The sequence below is a fragment of the Hyperolius riggenbachi genome, chromosome 1 (assembly GCF_040937935.1).
Source record: "Hyperolius riggenbachi isolate aHypRig1 chromosome 1, aHypRig1.pri, whole genome shotgun sequence".
In the NCBI taxonomy this organism is placed as follows: Eukaryota; Metazoa; Chordata; class Amphibia; order Anura; family Hyperoliidae; genus Hyperolius; species Hyperolius riggenbachi.
In genome coordinates this window covers 154851236-154868096 of record NC_090646.1, presented here as the reverse complement: position 1 = coordinate 154868096, position 16861 = coordinate 154851236, and the positions used below count along the sequence as shown (strand labels likewise).

At 45.8% G+C, this 16861-nt stretch overlaps 1 protein-coding gene across 1 annotated transcript in view; it reads right to left on the bottom strand.

Annotated features, from left to right (window-relative positions):
- AGA (aspartylglucosaminidase) overlaps positions 1 to 16861 on the bottom strand; it is a 51414-nt gene that overhangs the window by 9860 nt on the left and 24693 nt on the right. The window contains exons 4-6 of the mRNA XM_068269044.1: positions 15135 to 15247; positions 5027 to 5144; positions 4194 to 4269 (exon numbers count right to left, since the gene is read on the bottom strand). Coding sequence (XP_068125145.1) covers positions 4194 to 4269; positions 5027 to 5144; positions 15135 to 15247 — 307 coding nt within the window. The remainder of the gene's footprint in view (positions 1 to 4193; positions 4270 to 5026; positions 5145 to 15134; positions 15248 to 16861) is intronic.

Sequence of the window (16861 nt, the reverse complement as noted above, 5' to 3'; positions counted from 1 at the left end):
GAACAGTGAACTCAAGGAAAACAAAAACCAAGATCCTATAGCATGTAAACAGTATAGGGAGTACCAAGCTCCAAAAGGAATACTCACAAATTTGGGCTGTCTGAGAGACCAACAACCACAAAGAAATGTGGATCACAAACTAGTTCACACTCAGATATGTGCAGGTGATGGTGGTAAGTTTGGGGTTTTTTATGCTTCCTTTTAATCCTTTACAAGGTGGACTATATACCAGTCACAAGGTGGACTATATAAGGAAGTGCAAAAATAAACATCAAAACATCTAAAATCCTTAAGGCTGCTTTCACAGTGGGACGTTACAGGCGCACGTTAGAGCAGCCTGTAACGCAGCCCAACTCACAGTAATGAAAAATCAATGGGTTTTTTTCGCAGCGCCCACGTTGCGTTGCAGTGTAACGCTGGCCGTTTAAAGAAAGTGCAGCATGCTGTGCGTTATACGCGGTTTTAGCCGCATTAGACTGTTTGCACATGCTCAGTAATGTGTTTTTTTTATTTTTTCGTGCAGGAGAGGAGGAGGGGAGAGTCCGCTATTGTGGCCAGCCACATGGCTAATTAATATGCACGGCACTGTTTACTTCCTGGAGCGGCCGCTTATTGGCTGGTGGGACCACGTGATGCGGAGTGTTCCGATCACGTGGTCTCCACAGTCTTTTGCAGCATGCGCCGTTTTCATCCGATAGTATGCGTCAAAAAGTACGCATCACGACGCATCAAGAGACGCATAACGCGGCTCTATATAACGTCCAACCTTAAAGCTCACATGCGTTGCGTTAGGGGCACGTTATGCGACCTTAACGTTGCATCTGACGCAACGTCTTAGTGGGAAAGAACCCTAAAAGGAGGAATGGTGCTGGATTTACCTCCTACAAGGACCGCCACAACCACAAAAATGTTCATTAGGATAACGGCAAGGCAGCCTGCTTCATGAGGTACATTTACAAATGTCAAAAGATATGTAAAAAACAACCAAAATACTTTTCAGCACAAGTTGATCTAAATAAGCAGACTGCACCCGAAAAACTCGTTGTGTGCATTTATTTTTTTACTTAGTTGTGGTCATCCTCGGAAGAAGCAAGTCCACCACCCTTTCTCCTTTTCACTTTTTTTTTTTTTTTATTATTATTTTAGCACACCTTCTTAAACAAAACCAGCCCTTTATGTATGTTAACCACCCTGGCGTTCTATTTCCCCAGGATTTCTGTGCAAAAAGTGTTTCAATTAAATTCCAATAATTTTTTTGCAATTAATTTTTTTTTTTAATTGAATTCAATACAGGTTATTGTATTGAATTTAATTTAAAAAAAGTGTTTTCTGCAAGATGTTGATGACGCTGTTGTCATCAACGCCGATGACCTTGGTGTCATCAACGCCGATCAACGGGGGGCATGTGATCGCCGAGGGAGAAGCAAAATCCGCCAAGGGATATGAAAGAAGGCACTGGGGAAGCTATCAGCGGTACGCAACGAGGGATCAGCACGCCAATGGTGAGTATAAGACCCAGATGTATACGTAGCAAGATGTTGCAGCCAGGTATAGTTAGCCAGATGTATAGGTAGCCAGATGTGCAGCCAGATATATAGTGAGCCAGATGTGCAGCCAGGTATATAGTGAGCCAGGTGTTTAGCAAGATTTATAGGTTGCCAGATGTCCCCCCCCCCCCCCCATCCTAGCACGCTGTGGGTAGTGATCTGTGCTACCCACAGTGTGCAGAACCAGTATCCAGCCACCCTAGAAAATCCCTGAGCAGCCAGCGGGGCAGGAAATGTGCGGGGTTCCCCCTTGTATGCAGAGGCTATGTGGGCGGGGGGATCCCCCTCTGTGCGGTGGGGGGGGGGGGGGGGGAGATCCCCTTCAATGGTGGCTATGTGGGCGGGGGGATCCCCCTCTGTGCGGGTGGGGGGATCCCCTTCAATGGTGGCTATGTGGGCGGGGGAGATCCCCCTCTGTGCGGGTGGGGGGATCCCCTTCAATGGTGGCTATGTGGGCGGGGGAGATCCCCCTCTGTGCGGGTGGGGGGATCCCCTTCAATGGTTGCTATGTGGGTGGGGGGGATCCCTCTCTGTGCAGGCGGGGGGATCCCCCTTCAATGGTGGCCCCTCCCTCCCGATCCCCCCTCCCCATCTCAGCCCGTTGAGTAATTAGGTGTACTCAATTGAGGGCTTTCTCCAGCGACGGCTGCAGCGCACTCTCTCCTCCATCTCTGAAGTCTCGTTCTCCGTACAGTTACATTACGAAACTTGGTGACGTCACCAAGTCTCGTAATGTAACTGTACGGAGAACGAAACTTCGGAGATGGAGGAGGGTGTAGGCCGCAGCCGTCGCTGGAGAAAGCCCTCGGGTGAGTACACCTAATTACTCAACGGGCTGAGACCGGGGGCGGGGGGGGGGGGGGAAATCTGGAGGGAGGGGGGAGAAGGGTGATAGGCCACCCAAATAGCCACCATTGAAGGGGGATCCCCCCGCCCACATAGCCACCATTGAAAGGGATCCCCCCCGCCCATACAGAGGGGGATCCCCCGCCCACATAGCCACCATTGAAGGGGGTCCCCCCGCCCGCACAGAGGGGGATCCCCCCGCCCACATAGCCTCCGCATACAAGGGGGAACCCTGCACATTCCCTGCCCCGCTGGCTGCCCAGGGATTCCCTAAGGTGGTTGGATAATTGATCTGCACGCTGTGGGTAGCACAGATCACTACCCACAGCGTGCAGTCAGGCATCCAGCCATCCTGGGGAATCCCTCTGATGAGGAAAAAAATGCAGCCGGCGGGGCAGAGAAATAGGAAATCTCCCTGTCGGCATGGACGAGCTCAGCACGTCATTAACGCTTTTTGCAAGTTTTTGCTGAACGAACTTCGCTCGTCCATACCACCAGGGAGGTTAAGTATGCTAGAAAAAGCAGCATCTAAGCCAAACAAAGTCTAATGATGGATTAGAAATGCTATCCACAAACAGCATTCTGAGAGACCAAGTCTAAAAAACCTTGGCAACAACTAAAGTAATCTAGCTTAAGAGCCGCCCTATGATTTAAGGAGGTTTCCTAACCGTATTACCACCATGCAATTTACCAAATGCAGCAGACTTCTTTAGGTGATTTTATAAAAGGAGGAGATTTGCCTTAAAGTGAACCTTAAGCCTGGAAAAAAAAATGAGATTAACTCACCTGGGGCTTCCCTCAGCCCCCTACAGCCGATCGGTGCCCTCGCAGCCCCGCTCTGACGCTCCAGGACCCGCCGGCGAACACTTCCGGTTCGGCCGTCACCGGCCGACAGGCATGGGAACGCGAGTCATTGTTCGCGTTCCCAGCCTGTATATCGCCCCCTATGCTGCTATTGTGGCCTCCTGGCTCACAAGGATGGGGAGCAGCATGGAGTGCTGTAGCAAGGGCATGTCACACAGGTACCGTAAGTAACCATCACTGCCATGGTCCTCCATCTCAGACAGAGGCGGGTACAGTTTTGCGTCTCACGAAACTATGCTTGAGCAGGTTGCAAGAATCTTAGCGGCAGGATGAAGAATGCTCTCAGTGGATAAAAGGCAAATGCACAGAATGTATACAGATATAGAGGAACACGGCTCAGTAAACACGCTTTATGGCCTAGTGGACACCGAGCGGTATTGGTAGCATTTTAAAAAACGCTGCCGCTTCTGAAAACGCTTGGCTAATGTATCTCAATGGGATGGTGCACACCAGCGGTTTGAGGTTTTTAGCAAACCGCAAACGTGGCTCCTGCAGCATTTTTGCTGTTGGCAGATGTGTTTCTGCCTCAAGTATAGGAAATGCTCAAACCGCTCTGAAAACGCTAGATGAGAGCGGTTTTCCAGGCGTTTTTGTTACAGTAGCTGTTCAGTAACAGCTTTACTGTAACAATATATGACGTCTGCTACACAAAAACGCTCCCAAAAATGCTAGGCATGTTTAGAAAACCTCTCTAAGCATGCCTAAAATCGCTCTGAAAATCTGCTTCAAAAACCTCTAGCGTTTTGCAGATCTGCTAGAGGTTTTTGGTGTGCACTGGGCCTATAAGAGCATCAGATATACCACTTACAAGAATTAACCAAGGACAGCAGCAAAAGGAAAACAAGCAATTCATCATTGAAGCTATCTGAAAGTAAATTATCATGTAAGGAAAGAGGTTTTTTTTTTTGTAGGCCTTTTCTTGCATTGCTCACTCACCCAGGAACTTTGTGAGATGCTCCATTTGTTGAGGTTCCTGTTGCTACACTTCCAGTTCTATCTACTGCAATCATTCCTAGGTCAGAAAAAAAATACATAACTCATTAATTCTATATACAATGTGCAACATGGTGGCTAAAATTCTTTACTAAAAGCAATACAGTAATAGGTCTGAACCCTACGTACATTCAAAAAGTGCATTTCTGTAATTTGGGTACTGGAGAAAGCCGTTAGTGGAATATTGGCAAAATTACCAATATTCCACTACCTACTTCCAGGTGTAATTTACAAACCCTTAAACTGACCCAGTCCTCACACGAGCCCTCACTGTTGCCTAACCCTAGCCAACCCCCTGCCGCAAAATGCCTAACCCTAGCTGACCCTCAGCCAATGCTAAACCTAACTGTAACCAACCCCCCGCCCTTAATCCTCAACATTTTGCCACTAAATAACAGCCACAATACTTTGGGTGCCTTCATAGGCACCCATGTTAATGGCTGATTAGCCAGAGCTGCCCACTAGACAAACTGTGGCTAGAAATTCCACTTATAGCCGCTGATCAGGTTACATGTTAGTCAATCTCCCCCCCATATTTTCCCAGGTTCCTTTCCCGCTGTCCATTTTCCTCTCACATCCCTAAGACATGAGCTAGACTGTGAACCCCTCTAAGGCACAGAGTGAAAATCTGGATGTCCTATGTAAAAGCATCACAGAAAATCTGTCAGCACCCCATAAATATAGTATATTAAGAAAAAGTTATTATACTAATAATACAGTATAATGTATGCGATTAACTAATATGTAACCATCATGAACGCGTTGGCTGGTCTTACCGATTGTGTCATGGTTGTGCACATTTACTGGTTTCTGTGGAGAAAGTGGTTTAGCATTCTTCAGCTTTTTCAAGGGCTTATAAGGACCACAAGATTTATCTGGATCTGGAGCCACATTCTGCAAAAGAAACAGTTTACTTGCTATAAATGAAACACAGTGAGATGAATATGGAGGAGGGTATGGCCTGACTGAGCACAAAAAAAAACTTAAGCATGAATCACTTTAAGGAAAAATATACAAAACTTTAATATTAATCTTTAACATATCAAACTTAAAAACACATAAAAATGTGCCCAATAACCATCCCGTCTCCCCGGTTCCCCAACCACACCCGCTTGCCCACCGCCTGCACTGACACCACCCTCTAGCTACGTAATGGTAAACGCCACCTAGAGGAATTAAAATAGCTATCAAACAACAGAGTGAAGCATATGTGTCTGCTTCACTGTATTGTAATGTCCGTCAAACTGGTTGCAACACAGCAGATGGTCAGAAGAATGCTCCAAGTAACATAACACTGAATCCGTATGTACACAAAGAAACATTATCCTAGACAAAACGTCCACGTGGATTCCTATAGCCAGTAGCATTAGATGTGGGGATTCATGAAGCAGGAAGTTTCAACAAGACCATTGGTAGTCAGTTCCAGGTGGTAGGTTAAACATTTAGCAAACAGTACTTGACACGGCACACAGTAGCAGCCATAGCAGCAACAAAACCAGCAGATTAATTTGCAGTCCAATAGTAAGCTGCAATGGACATATGCATGTAGTATATGAAGCAAAGCATCAGCCACATAGCAGGCAGCTTGAGTAGATCAAAGCAATAGGCAGTTCCATAGACAAGTTAGTAGGTGCATGTATAACAGCTGTTGTATTGTTAACAATCTGGAACTCCACAGCGAAAGGCTGGACCAGTGGTCAGCAGAGTCTGTTATAATAGATGAATCTGTGCCCACTGGGCTGCTTACGTATCCTTAGGTCCTGCTATGGGTAACAAGGGCTAGTGTCAAGCCTGATGGCAACATACAGTGGCGGAAGGAAGCGGTGCCCAGGCGGGAGAGCATGGTGGCTAGGCTAGGTCCACGGCGGAGAGGAGCATTAGGTCGGGACGCAGCACGTGTCCTCGACCGGTTTCGCCAGACTTCCGGCTTCCTCTGGAGGCGTAACCACTTCCTGTGTCTCCTCCAATTTAATCCCCTGCCAGCGTCCAATGCCGGACGGGCAGACGCAGCGGGAAGCGCCATAGCAACCTGCCCAATGCGTCCGCCAAGCCCCGCTTGGAGGGGGCGGGCGAAGCCGGCCATCCGCAACAACGTCACCACTCAGCAAGGGACAAATCAGATCTCCCTCAAACTAACATAGCAATAGATGTCACCACCCTCAAAATAAACAACCACAATACCACAAAAATAGACACTCAATTGTAATCACAAGGTTAAACAGTGGCAGAACAAACGTGTTATATACACATCTATAGACAGGGGGCATGAGAATCACAGCCCACGAAATTTGTGGGACTTGTGGTCCGCCCCCATAAGGAAGAGTACAAAAGACTCATCAACCCAAGCTAAAGTCAAATGAACTTAATGTCTGGCAATGTCACGCCAGGGCACCACAACCGACAGGTAGGAGCACCCGTCCCACAAACGCAGCAGAAAGGCCAGGACTCCCACCAGACCATCAAATTGGCAGGAACGAGACGTAACTAGTGTTCTCATTCAAGCCCGGGGACCAGGCGACACCTAGATCGAAAATCCAGCGGGACTCTAACAATAAATGGTCCAGGCACCTCTAATGGAGGCATTAATATGGTTAAAGGGATACTGTAGGGGGGTCGGGGGAAAATAAGTTGTACTTACCGGAGGCTTCTAATTGTCTCCCGCAGACATTCTCTGCCCGTGCAGACACTCACCGATGCTCTGGCCCCACCTCCGGTTCACTTCTGGAATTTCAGACTTTAAAGTCTGAAAACCACTGCGCCTGCGTTGCCGTGTCCTCGCTTCCCCTGATGTCACCAGGAGCGTACTGTGCAGGCACAGACCATACTGGGACTGCGCAGTATGCTCCTGGTGACATCAGCGGGGGTCAGGACACGGCAACGCAAGCGCAGTGGTTTTCAAACTTTAAAGTCTTAAATTTCAGAAGTGAACCAGAGGCGGGGCCGGAGCATCGGTGATTGGCTGTGCGGGCACAGGATGTCTGCGGGGGACCATTAGAAGCCTCCGGTAAGTTCAACTCATTTTCCCCCGACCCCCCTACAGTATCCCTTTAAGGCCTACAAAATGCATCTTGGTCGGATTCCCTGCATGTGCGGTTTTGAAATGCCTGGCTACTGGCGTCAGGTTGGATGGGTTCTTGCTTTTAATATTAGTAACATGATCAGAGATCCAGGAACGTAGTTCCCTTTTCGTCTTGCCCACATAGAATGCTCACATGGGCACAGAAATAGGTAAACTACCAGTATAGTATTACAGTTAACGTAATGTGCAAGTCCCCAATCCCTGCTGTCTGGCAGCCTGACAGACCTACCGACCTGTATATATCTACACATGGTGCACCCACCACAGGTGTAGGTGCCCAACACCTTGCATTTATGAGCAGTTGAAGGGTCAGAGAAATGGCTATTGACCAATCTATCTCTTAAAGAGGGTGCCCGCCGAAAAGAAAACAAGGGTCTGTTAGGAACACACTTGCTCAACTTAATGTCATTGGTGAGTATGTGCAAGGGCTTTTCAATGATACGTGTAAATTTGCTGGTGTTGGGCCGAGTATTTAGTACAGAATCGAGCGGATTGCTTGGTATCACGTTCATGTTGATACTTAGTTTGAAGTAGGGAGACCCGGCTGCTCGCGTCTGCCCTCCTATATGCCCATTTGAGAATGCCCTCGTGTATCCCCTCTCTCTAAATCTCCTCTTCAGATTTCTGGCTTCTGTCTTAAAGGACGAATCCTCTGAACAGTTTTGTCTTGCTCGAAGATATTGGTCTGTTGGTATACCCCTCACAGTATGGGTGGGGTGGAAACTGTTGGCCCTCAAAAGCGAGTTAGTGGCGGTGTCCTTTCTGTATAAATTGGTCGATATCTGAGAGAAACGGGATCTCCGATGGGCTGAACTGCATTGTGAACCTGAGATTTTTAGAATTTACATTCAATAAATCAACAAAACTGTTGAGGAGACCCTGTCCCCGTCCAGAACATGATGATGTCATCGATGTACCTGTGCCACGCCAAAATGTGGCACAGGTACAGCGAGAGATCATCGCTGGAAAACAACTGACGCTCCCATCCCCCCAGGTACAGGTTTGCGTAAGACGGGGCACACGTGCACCTGCACCTGGAGGTAGTAGGAGCCCTGGAGGTAGTGGAAGCCCTCAAAAAATGAAAATATTATTGGTCAACAAAAACTTGAGCAGTGTCAATAGAAACTCGCTGTGTGCGGCGTGCTGTATCCCCAACTCGCTCAAAAAGGTACCAGCAGCAAGGATGCCAAGGTCATGTGGGATGCTAGAATAGAGGGCCTCCACGTCCAGGGCCACCAATAACGTGCCGGCGGGCACCTGTAGTCCATCAAGGACACGTAGCAGGTGCGAAGTGTCGCGGATATACGACGGAAGTGCCTGAATGTGCGGCTGTAGATAGTGATCTACATATACACTGATCTTTTCAGGAGGCCTGTCCAATCTCTTGTGGACCTTAGGTAAAACATAGAAGGTTGGCAGAATGGGATTAGCAACCTTCAGAAATCTCGCTGTATTATCATCAATTACTGATCTCATAACCGCATCTATAATTGTAAATAATTCTTGTTGGCACCGAGTAGCCCTGGACGCAGAGACCCCTAAATAGCAATCATTTCTCCTCAGCATATCCAATAGCAATGTTAGATGGGACTGGGGAATGGTTTCTCCCGTCAAGTTAATCACTTGCAAGACATCACCTTTCCCAGATTGGTGATGTCTTGCAAGTGATAACAGGTGCCCATCTCTCCCCTCACTGGCTAGGCATTCGCTAAAAAAAACAAACACGGGGGAAGAAGATGAGGAGGGACCAGGAGGGGGGCCTGGGGTGCGGCCGGGGGTCATTTGACTCTCTCCGTCCCCGCTCCCCTCCCATCCGAGTCCTCTGAACATGAGAATTCTTGTTTCTTAGATTTTTTGTCCTTCTCTTTCTGTTTGATTGGTTTCGGGGATCACGTCCTGATCTAGTGTCGTGTTTGCGTGAACCCTCACCTGCAGACACCAAACTGTCCCAAACAGAACTGGTCGGTCCTACAGATGAGTCTGATTCTTCAGTTTCTGAGGGTTGTGGTTGGGAGCCACCTGGGGTCCTGGGTCTGGGTTTACTTTTAGGTGGCCTACGAAGTGAGTTGTTCCAACAATCTCTTAATACTTTTTGATCCCTCTGTATCACCAAGTTCTTGTTGAACTGTGTGATATGTTTTTCTAATTCCTCACTCCTAATTTTTAATAATGCGTCACCCTTAAAAGATTCAAGAAACTAATATACCTTCGCTATTTCTGATCCTACAGCGGCCAGATCAGCTGTATCTAATTCATTCATGAGAGTGAGACATATCTTGGCACAACATTCGAAATCCTTTTCCCATCTTTTTTTTCCTCACTCAAGTTTACTTGCTATACCTTGAAATGCAACACTTTCAGGGCCCTTTCACATTGGGGTGGTGCGGTAAATTTACTTCACCTCACCGCAGCCTGATGAAAGTCCATGGGGTAGTTCAAACTCCCCACATTGAGGTACGCTGCGCCGGAAGTGCCCTAACCTGCGTCCTTTACTGCACGGTTCCTGTGGCGACCTGCGTTGGACCGGAAATTATGCAAGTCTATGGAAACGGGTGTGCATTTAAAAAAAACGCAGCAGTCTTTAGTGTCGCGCATGTGAGGAAGTGTATTTTAGTAATATGCTTCAGTGCACATCATTGATTGCCCAACAGGAAGTGAGCCTCACTTCCTGCTTGGCCAGATGCCAGACAGGGATTACTGCGTACTAACACGGTAATCCCCAAAGGCCTGTTTTTGGTGGTGTAGTGTAAAGCAGGCCTAAAAGTAGTTATCTTGTAGTTTTCTTGAACTGATACTAATGGTACAAAGCTACAATGTTTGGGCACATTCTTTTCATAGAAAGTCTCACTATAGCCCTGAATCAGCCAGGTTCTGGTGTGCAGCTCCGCCCCTTTGCAGAGAAGCAACATTTCTAAAATATGCCCTTCCTAGTCTATTCAGTTTATGTCTAATAAATCACCTGGTCAAAATCCCCAACTCTGGCCACTACCTGCACCACAGACCATCATTGCTATAAGCTGCAATCATCTCAGAGATTCAGTCTGTGCCTTTCCCCTTGCAATCTAAACAGAGGGATGATGTAATATAGGCAGCAGCCCAAAAAAACTTGTTCATGCGGTCTAAAAATACTGCCTTGCAGAAGACTAATTTCATGCACAAAAGAAAAGTTAACATTTCAGTGCCATGATTACTAAGCAATTAGATCTATTTAAACTTGTTCCTGGAGATATGTTTTACGTACACTTACAGCTTACATGGAGTCAAGTTAAACCACATTTAGCAAAACAAGAACTATGCTGTAAATTATTTAGCAATGCTCGTGATACTGACGATTTAACAGATGACCTTCAGATGTCTTCATGAAAATACTTTTTTTTTTCAGCTGTTGGAAACGTTTTTCTGCTATCTCGCTGTCATTAATTATCACTGCAGAGGTTAGCGGTGACAGTAAGATACTCGCAGAATATTCATGGCTGTTGCAATCACAATGAGAAAGGGATCATTCTGCAGCTGGGTCCTCTTCTCATACATTATTATAGCGTGTACCACTTTACTAAAGACTATGCTTGGCAAAGGACTCCCTCTTGTGAGTAAGATCATCTCAAGCACCACCTGACACACATATATACATATAGTATATATTTCTAAGGAGTTATTTATAATTATGTATGAAGGTTTTTTCAAATTTTCCTTGATGCTTTTACTAACGATAAATACTTATTTAGATGTGTTTATACTGTATTGATTTATCTTTCTTTATTTTTTAAATCTTAAAACCTACCATAGCTGCTTGGCTTTGAGAAGTTCAAGTACCCCTGAATGCTGATAAGTAAGTACTCTCCTGGCGTATGTTCCAATAGTCTCATCCATGCCTAGTGTCTTAAACCACCCAAAGATAAAATTCCCTTACTGACAAAAGACTTCTATAATTGCAGCCCATAGGTAAGTAATGGCTGTGGTATCACTAGCTACAGAGCAACTGATCGGTGGTAGGCAGCTTGTCACTACCAGTGCCTCTCTAGTCCCCACTTGCCCCATGTATCACGGTTTTTAGTACTGTACAATTTAAGTGTACCTGAGACGAGAAGCATAGTAGTACTGCGCAGATGCAGGACACTCCCAGAGTCAGGAGCAGCCTGGCCGTGCATGCGTGACAAAGCGCGACTCGGCCAGGCTTTCGGGCTGAATTGTTGGGGGCCGGAGTTACCTCGGGGAGATAGTGAGGGCTGAGCGGCCCTAACTGGGCTTAAGGAAGCCACAGGGAAGTATGGAGCCTGAGACGCATCTCATGTCAGGTTCCCTTTAAGAAAATATGTACTGTAAAGGCCTGTACACACGCCAGATGAAACTCTGCCGATATGGCCAATAACAACCGCCTATGCCGAGACTCCAGCAAGTGCCCCCCTAGCAGATTACTTTGGCTGAGCAATGGGGCATTGCATTGTTCTCCACCACTTACCCTGTCCCCTGCATGGTGTTACCCCTGCACCTCTCCGCCCCCTCGCATAGAGCAGAACACATCGCTTGCTTCCAAAGCAAGCAACGTGTCTGTACAGCCTTGCCCTGCAATGTTGCTTGAACCTGTCAGATGACATTAATTGAGCGTGTATCCGGGCCTTTTGATGTGCAAGGCAGTTTTATACTAGCTTAGCACAGCTCTCATAGGGGTAGATGTAGACTACAAACCACAGAACATAAAATGATCCAACACATTTTTTTAAAAGTTATGCTTAGTTATCGAGTTATCTCCATGGTGCTGTGCAAGTATGCAGACACCCTGGTCCATATGCAATTCACTTTTTCTCCTGAGTTATCTCCTAGGACAGTGATGGCTAACCTTGGCACTCCAATGTGAAGAGAGGGAAACCGAGAGCCCGATATGGTGTAGTATGTTAATGTAATGGTATCTGGTGATAAAGAAGGTGATTATACTCACAAAGGTAGGTCGCCAACAAGGCAACCACTGGGCGAGCAGGCGGGGAGAATTATAACCTGACCCCGCTCAGGTCTAAGAAGTCGCTCTCTGTAGATGGGAAAAAGTGGGGATACACCCCTCCACCAAGGGTGGATTAAATTATTTTGTAGCAGGATAACAGAGGCGCCAGGTAGAGTAAAATTAATTAAAATCGTTAAAAAGGGCGAAGTGGGTGGACTCACCTCCCTTCTGGAAGAAATGGCCGGACAACGGGCAAGTTACTTGCAGTTTAAAGTAACATTTAATAACAACTCCAGCTGTGAAAAAACTACAAATCCCATCATGCCTCTGCCTCCCCGAGTTACACTTAGAGCTGTCAGAGTATTGCAATGCCTCATGGGACTTGTAGTTCCACCACAGCTGGAGTGCCAAGGTTAGCCATCACTGTCCTAGGAAGTAACTTTAATCTTCTCTTTAAACTAACTTTTCAGCATTTTACAATTGAAAAAGTACCCAAAAGTTGGTGAAAAACTGCTATCAAATGTAATTCAAAGTGTTTTCCGTGCTTGCTGGTGCCTTAAAAGGCATTTTATGACAAGTTGTGAAAATATCACCTAGGAAATAACTCAGGAGAAAAAGTTCATTGCATATGGGCCTCTGCCTCATAAGCAATTCACTTTTTCTCCAGAGTTTACTCTTAGGTGATATTTTCACACCTTGGGCCTGATTCACAAAGTGGTGATAACTCAGTTATCACGCCTAAAAGACTTTAGGCGTGATAACCTTTGCACTAGCAAAGTTATCACCGCTTTGTGCTGTAACTCGTGCAAAGCTCCCGCGCGCAAAGTTTTGCAAAATCCCATAGAGCTTATTGGGCGCTGCGCACGCACCTGCACGATTGCGCGCGCAAAACTTTGCGCGCGGGAGCTTCGCGTGAGTTACTTCAGATCACGCCTAAACTAAGTTTAGGCATGATAAAGGGCTTTTCACAGGCGTGCAAAGTGTTTGCACCGCTTTGTGAATCAGGCCCCTTGTCATAAAATGCATTTGAAAACACCAGCAAACATAAAAAAATACTTCATTATTTTGATGGTACTTTTTACATTGTAAAATGCTTAAAAGTGTTTTTTAACCTCCCCGGCGTTCTATTGAGATCGCCAGGGAGGCTGCGGGAGGGTTTTTTTTTAATAAAAAAAAAATCTATTTCATGCATGAAAGCCCACTAGAGGGCGCTCCGGAGGCGTTCTTCTGATCGCCTCCGGCAAGCATAATGTTTGGCTTTCCTCGTCGCCATGGCGACGAGCGGAGTGACGTCATGGACGTCAGCCGACGTCCTGACGTCAGCCGCCTCCGATCCAGCCCTTAGCGCTGGCCGGAACTGATTGGTCCGGCTGCGCAGGGCTCGGGCGGCTGGGGGGACCCTCTTTCGCCGCTGCTCGCGGCGGATCGCCGCAGAGCGGCGGCGATCAGGCAGCACACGCGGCTGGCAAAGTGCGGCTGCGTGTGCTGCTTTTTATTTGGGGAAAATCGGCCCAGCAGGGCCTGAGCGGCAGCCTCCGGCGGTGATGGACGAGCTGAGCTCGTCCATACCGCTCAGGAGGTTAAAGAGACATGAAAATGATCTCCTAGGAGATAACTCAGGAGAAAAAGTAAGGGCCTTTTGAAAACTTTGAAAAGTAGTGAAAAGAATCTCAAAACTGCTTGCTGCTGCCTGGCAACTGCGTGCTGCTGTCTGCTAACTACTTACTGCTGATTGGTAACTGCTCACTGCACACACAGCCACCTGTGGAAAACAACAATAACAATATTTTTATAGGGCTTTTCTCCCTGGGGACTCAAAACGCTGTGGCCCTGCATTATGCAATCTCAAAGGCTAGGGAAAAGGTGAGTTTTTCGCCTTTTTTTAAAGCTGTACAGAGAAGGAGCCTCTCGTACTGATTGTGGAAGTGAGTTCCATAGAGTAAGGGCTGCATAGGAAAAGGCCTGAGCACCAATTGTTAAGTGTATCCTGGGAATAACCAGCTTCATCTTGTTGGCAGAGCGGAGGGTGCGTGGAGGGGCATAAAGTTCCAATAGGTCCGTTATGTATTTGGGTCCCATGTGGTTTAGAGCTTTGAATGTCAGCAGGCAGATCTTAAAATTGATTCTCCATTTTACTGGCAACCAGTGAAGAGTTTGCAGTACTGGGGTGATGTGTGAGCTGTGGGGGGCATTGACTAGGAGTCTGGCTGCAGCATTCTGTACTAGCTGTAAGAGGCGCAGAACCTTATCTGTAGATCCGATAAACAGGGCGTTGCAGTAGTCTAGGCGGGAGGATACAAATGCATGAACCAGGGCAGGTAGGTCTTCAGCTGGGATAAGGTGTTTGATTTTCACTATATTTCTTAGATGGAAGAAGGAAGACTTGACGACAGCTGATACCTGCTGTCTGAGTTTTAGATTTCCATCCACGATCACCCCAAGGTTTCGCACAGAGTCTTTATACTGTACAGTATCTCCCCCAATTGCTAGTTTGAGGTGGTGAGCGTTTTGAACTTTATCCATCATGTGTGGACCACCTACCACCAACACCTCTGTTTTGTCAGAGTTCAGCCTCAGCCAGCTGGTGTTCATACAATTTTGTAAATCCACTAGACACGCATTTATGGATGCTGATGGGTCTTGGGTGCCAGGCTTGAAGGACCCTTAATTGCATATGGGCCCTAGTGTTCAGTCCAAGTTATCTGGATCATTTATATTCTCTGACCTTTGTAAAAACCATAGCGGATCATCATCTAAAAATGTTCAGCGTTGCTCAATGATGGGTTCTACTTTTTATTTTAGGCACAGTAGCAAGGCATGGTATATACAGATATGTCATAACAGTACCAACTTACAATACTTCACCTACCTTGCGAAAGTTTGGCTGGCAGTGCTGATTAAGCCATTGGGAATAAATTGATAGAGACCTATTGGTTGTTAAGTCCTCACACACATAACCCATGCTTTGAGCGAACAAGGATGCTAAAATTGAAATAAAAGTTACTAATTGTTATTCTCTTCCTTTTTCTGCTGCCTCATAAACTGGACTTTTGCAGGTAGAACTTAAATCCAAACACATTAAAAACAAATAAAAAAAGGAAGGACTTTATTGAGCAACCAAAATGTGTCTTGTGAAATCCAATCACATCTTTGTCAACTTTATAGTGATTAGAACAATCCCATTATAAAGGTGAAAATGTACGTTAAGCACTTTCCAAGTTATGCATTTACATGTTAAGCTTACAGGAATAAAATAGTATAATTTATTTTATTTCTAAATCCCAGGAAGCAAAATAGTGGAACTAAACCTGAAAAAAATAATTTCTTTAGGCCAAAGATTGCAGCTTTGTGCTTTCTTAAAATCTGTATTTTACCCTGTATTTAACATGATGTTAATATTTAATTACACTTTCCAAAATGCTTGTGAAGAATATTGCAGTTGCATATACTGTGGTTATTATCCCCTTTAAACAAACTCCCAGTGGTATAACATATGTCAGGAGTTATTTAAAGACTTGCAAATCAGTGCCTGTTAAGCAAGTGCATGTCCACAACTAAGCCTTAAAGCGGTATTAAAAACTCTGACATAGTATTCAATAAACATGTGTTTTCCTACTTTTTACATCCCATACAGTTATCATATTTGCTTTTGTGCATACATATTATTCATTTAGAAATTACAAGTTCCCAAAGTACAGTTTTATTTGCTCTGAAAGCTGCCATTACATTTTATTCATAACTGATGTATTTATATTGTAATAATAACAACAATAATAATAATAATAATAACAATAATGTACCCAGTAATGATTTCTGAGCAGCTGTCTATGTTCTGGACACATTAGAAGACGTTTCTGTACAGTCAGGGAATATTTACATTCCTCTCTGCTACAATACAGTTCGGATGCGGATCTCCCTGCAGGGAGCTTTCTATTAAAAAGGCAGTCCTGTGTTTTAACCCTTTTAATGCTGTTCTGCTAAAAAAAAATGTGGTAGTATATTATATGCTGTAAATAATCTTTTAGAGCAAAGAAGAAATGCTGGGTTTTACACCACTTTAAGAAGTCAATAAAAAAAACAAACAAGAAAAACTCACCAGCTTAACTTACCTGGGGCTTCTACTGGCCCCCTGCAGCCACCCTGTGCCCGCGCCTTGACAAACCAATCCCCTGGTCCACCGCAGCAATTCAATTTCATTTTTTGGCAACTGATCTAGTCTATGGCCACTGCGCCTGTGTGGCCCTGGTTGCGTGCGTCCTCAATCACGCTCTCATTGCTGGGAGCATACTGCGCATGTGCAGTATGAGATTCTCTCGAATAATGTCTCTAATACTTTTATTCAAAGACCCTGGCAAAAAAAAATCTGGCAAGATTAGCTGCATACTTGTTTCAGCCAGGTGTGTGATTCAGACACTACTGCAGCAAAAGACATCAGCAGGGCTGCCAGGGAACTGGGATTGTTGAAAAGGAAATAAATATGGCAGCCTCCATATCTCTTTTTGCTTCAGGTTTGCTTCAAAACATATCACATATACAGCGGGATGTAAAAGTTTGGGCAACCTTGTTAATCATCATGGTTTTCCTGTATAAATCACT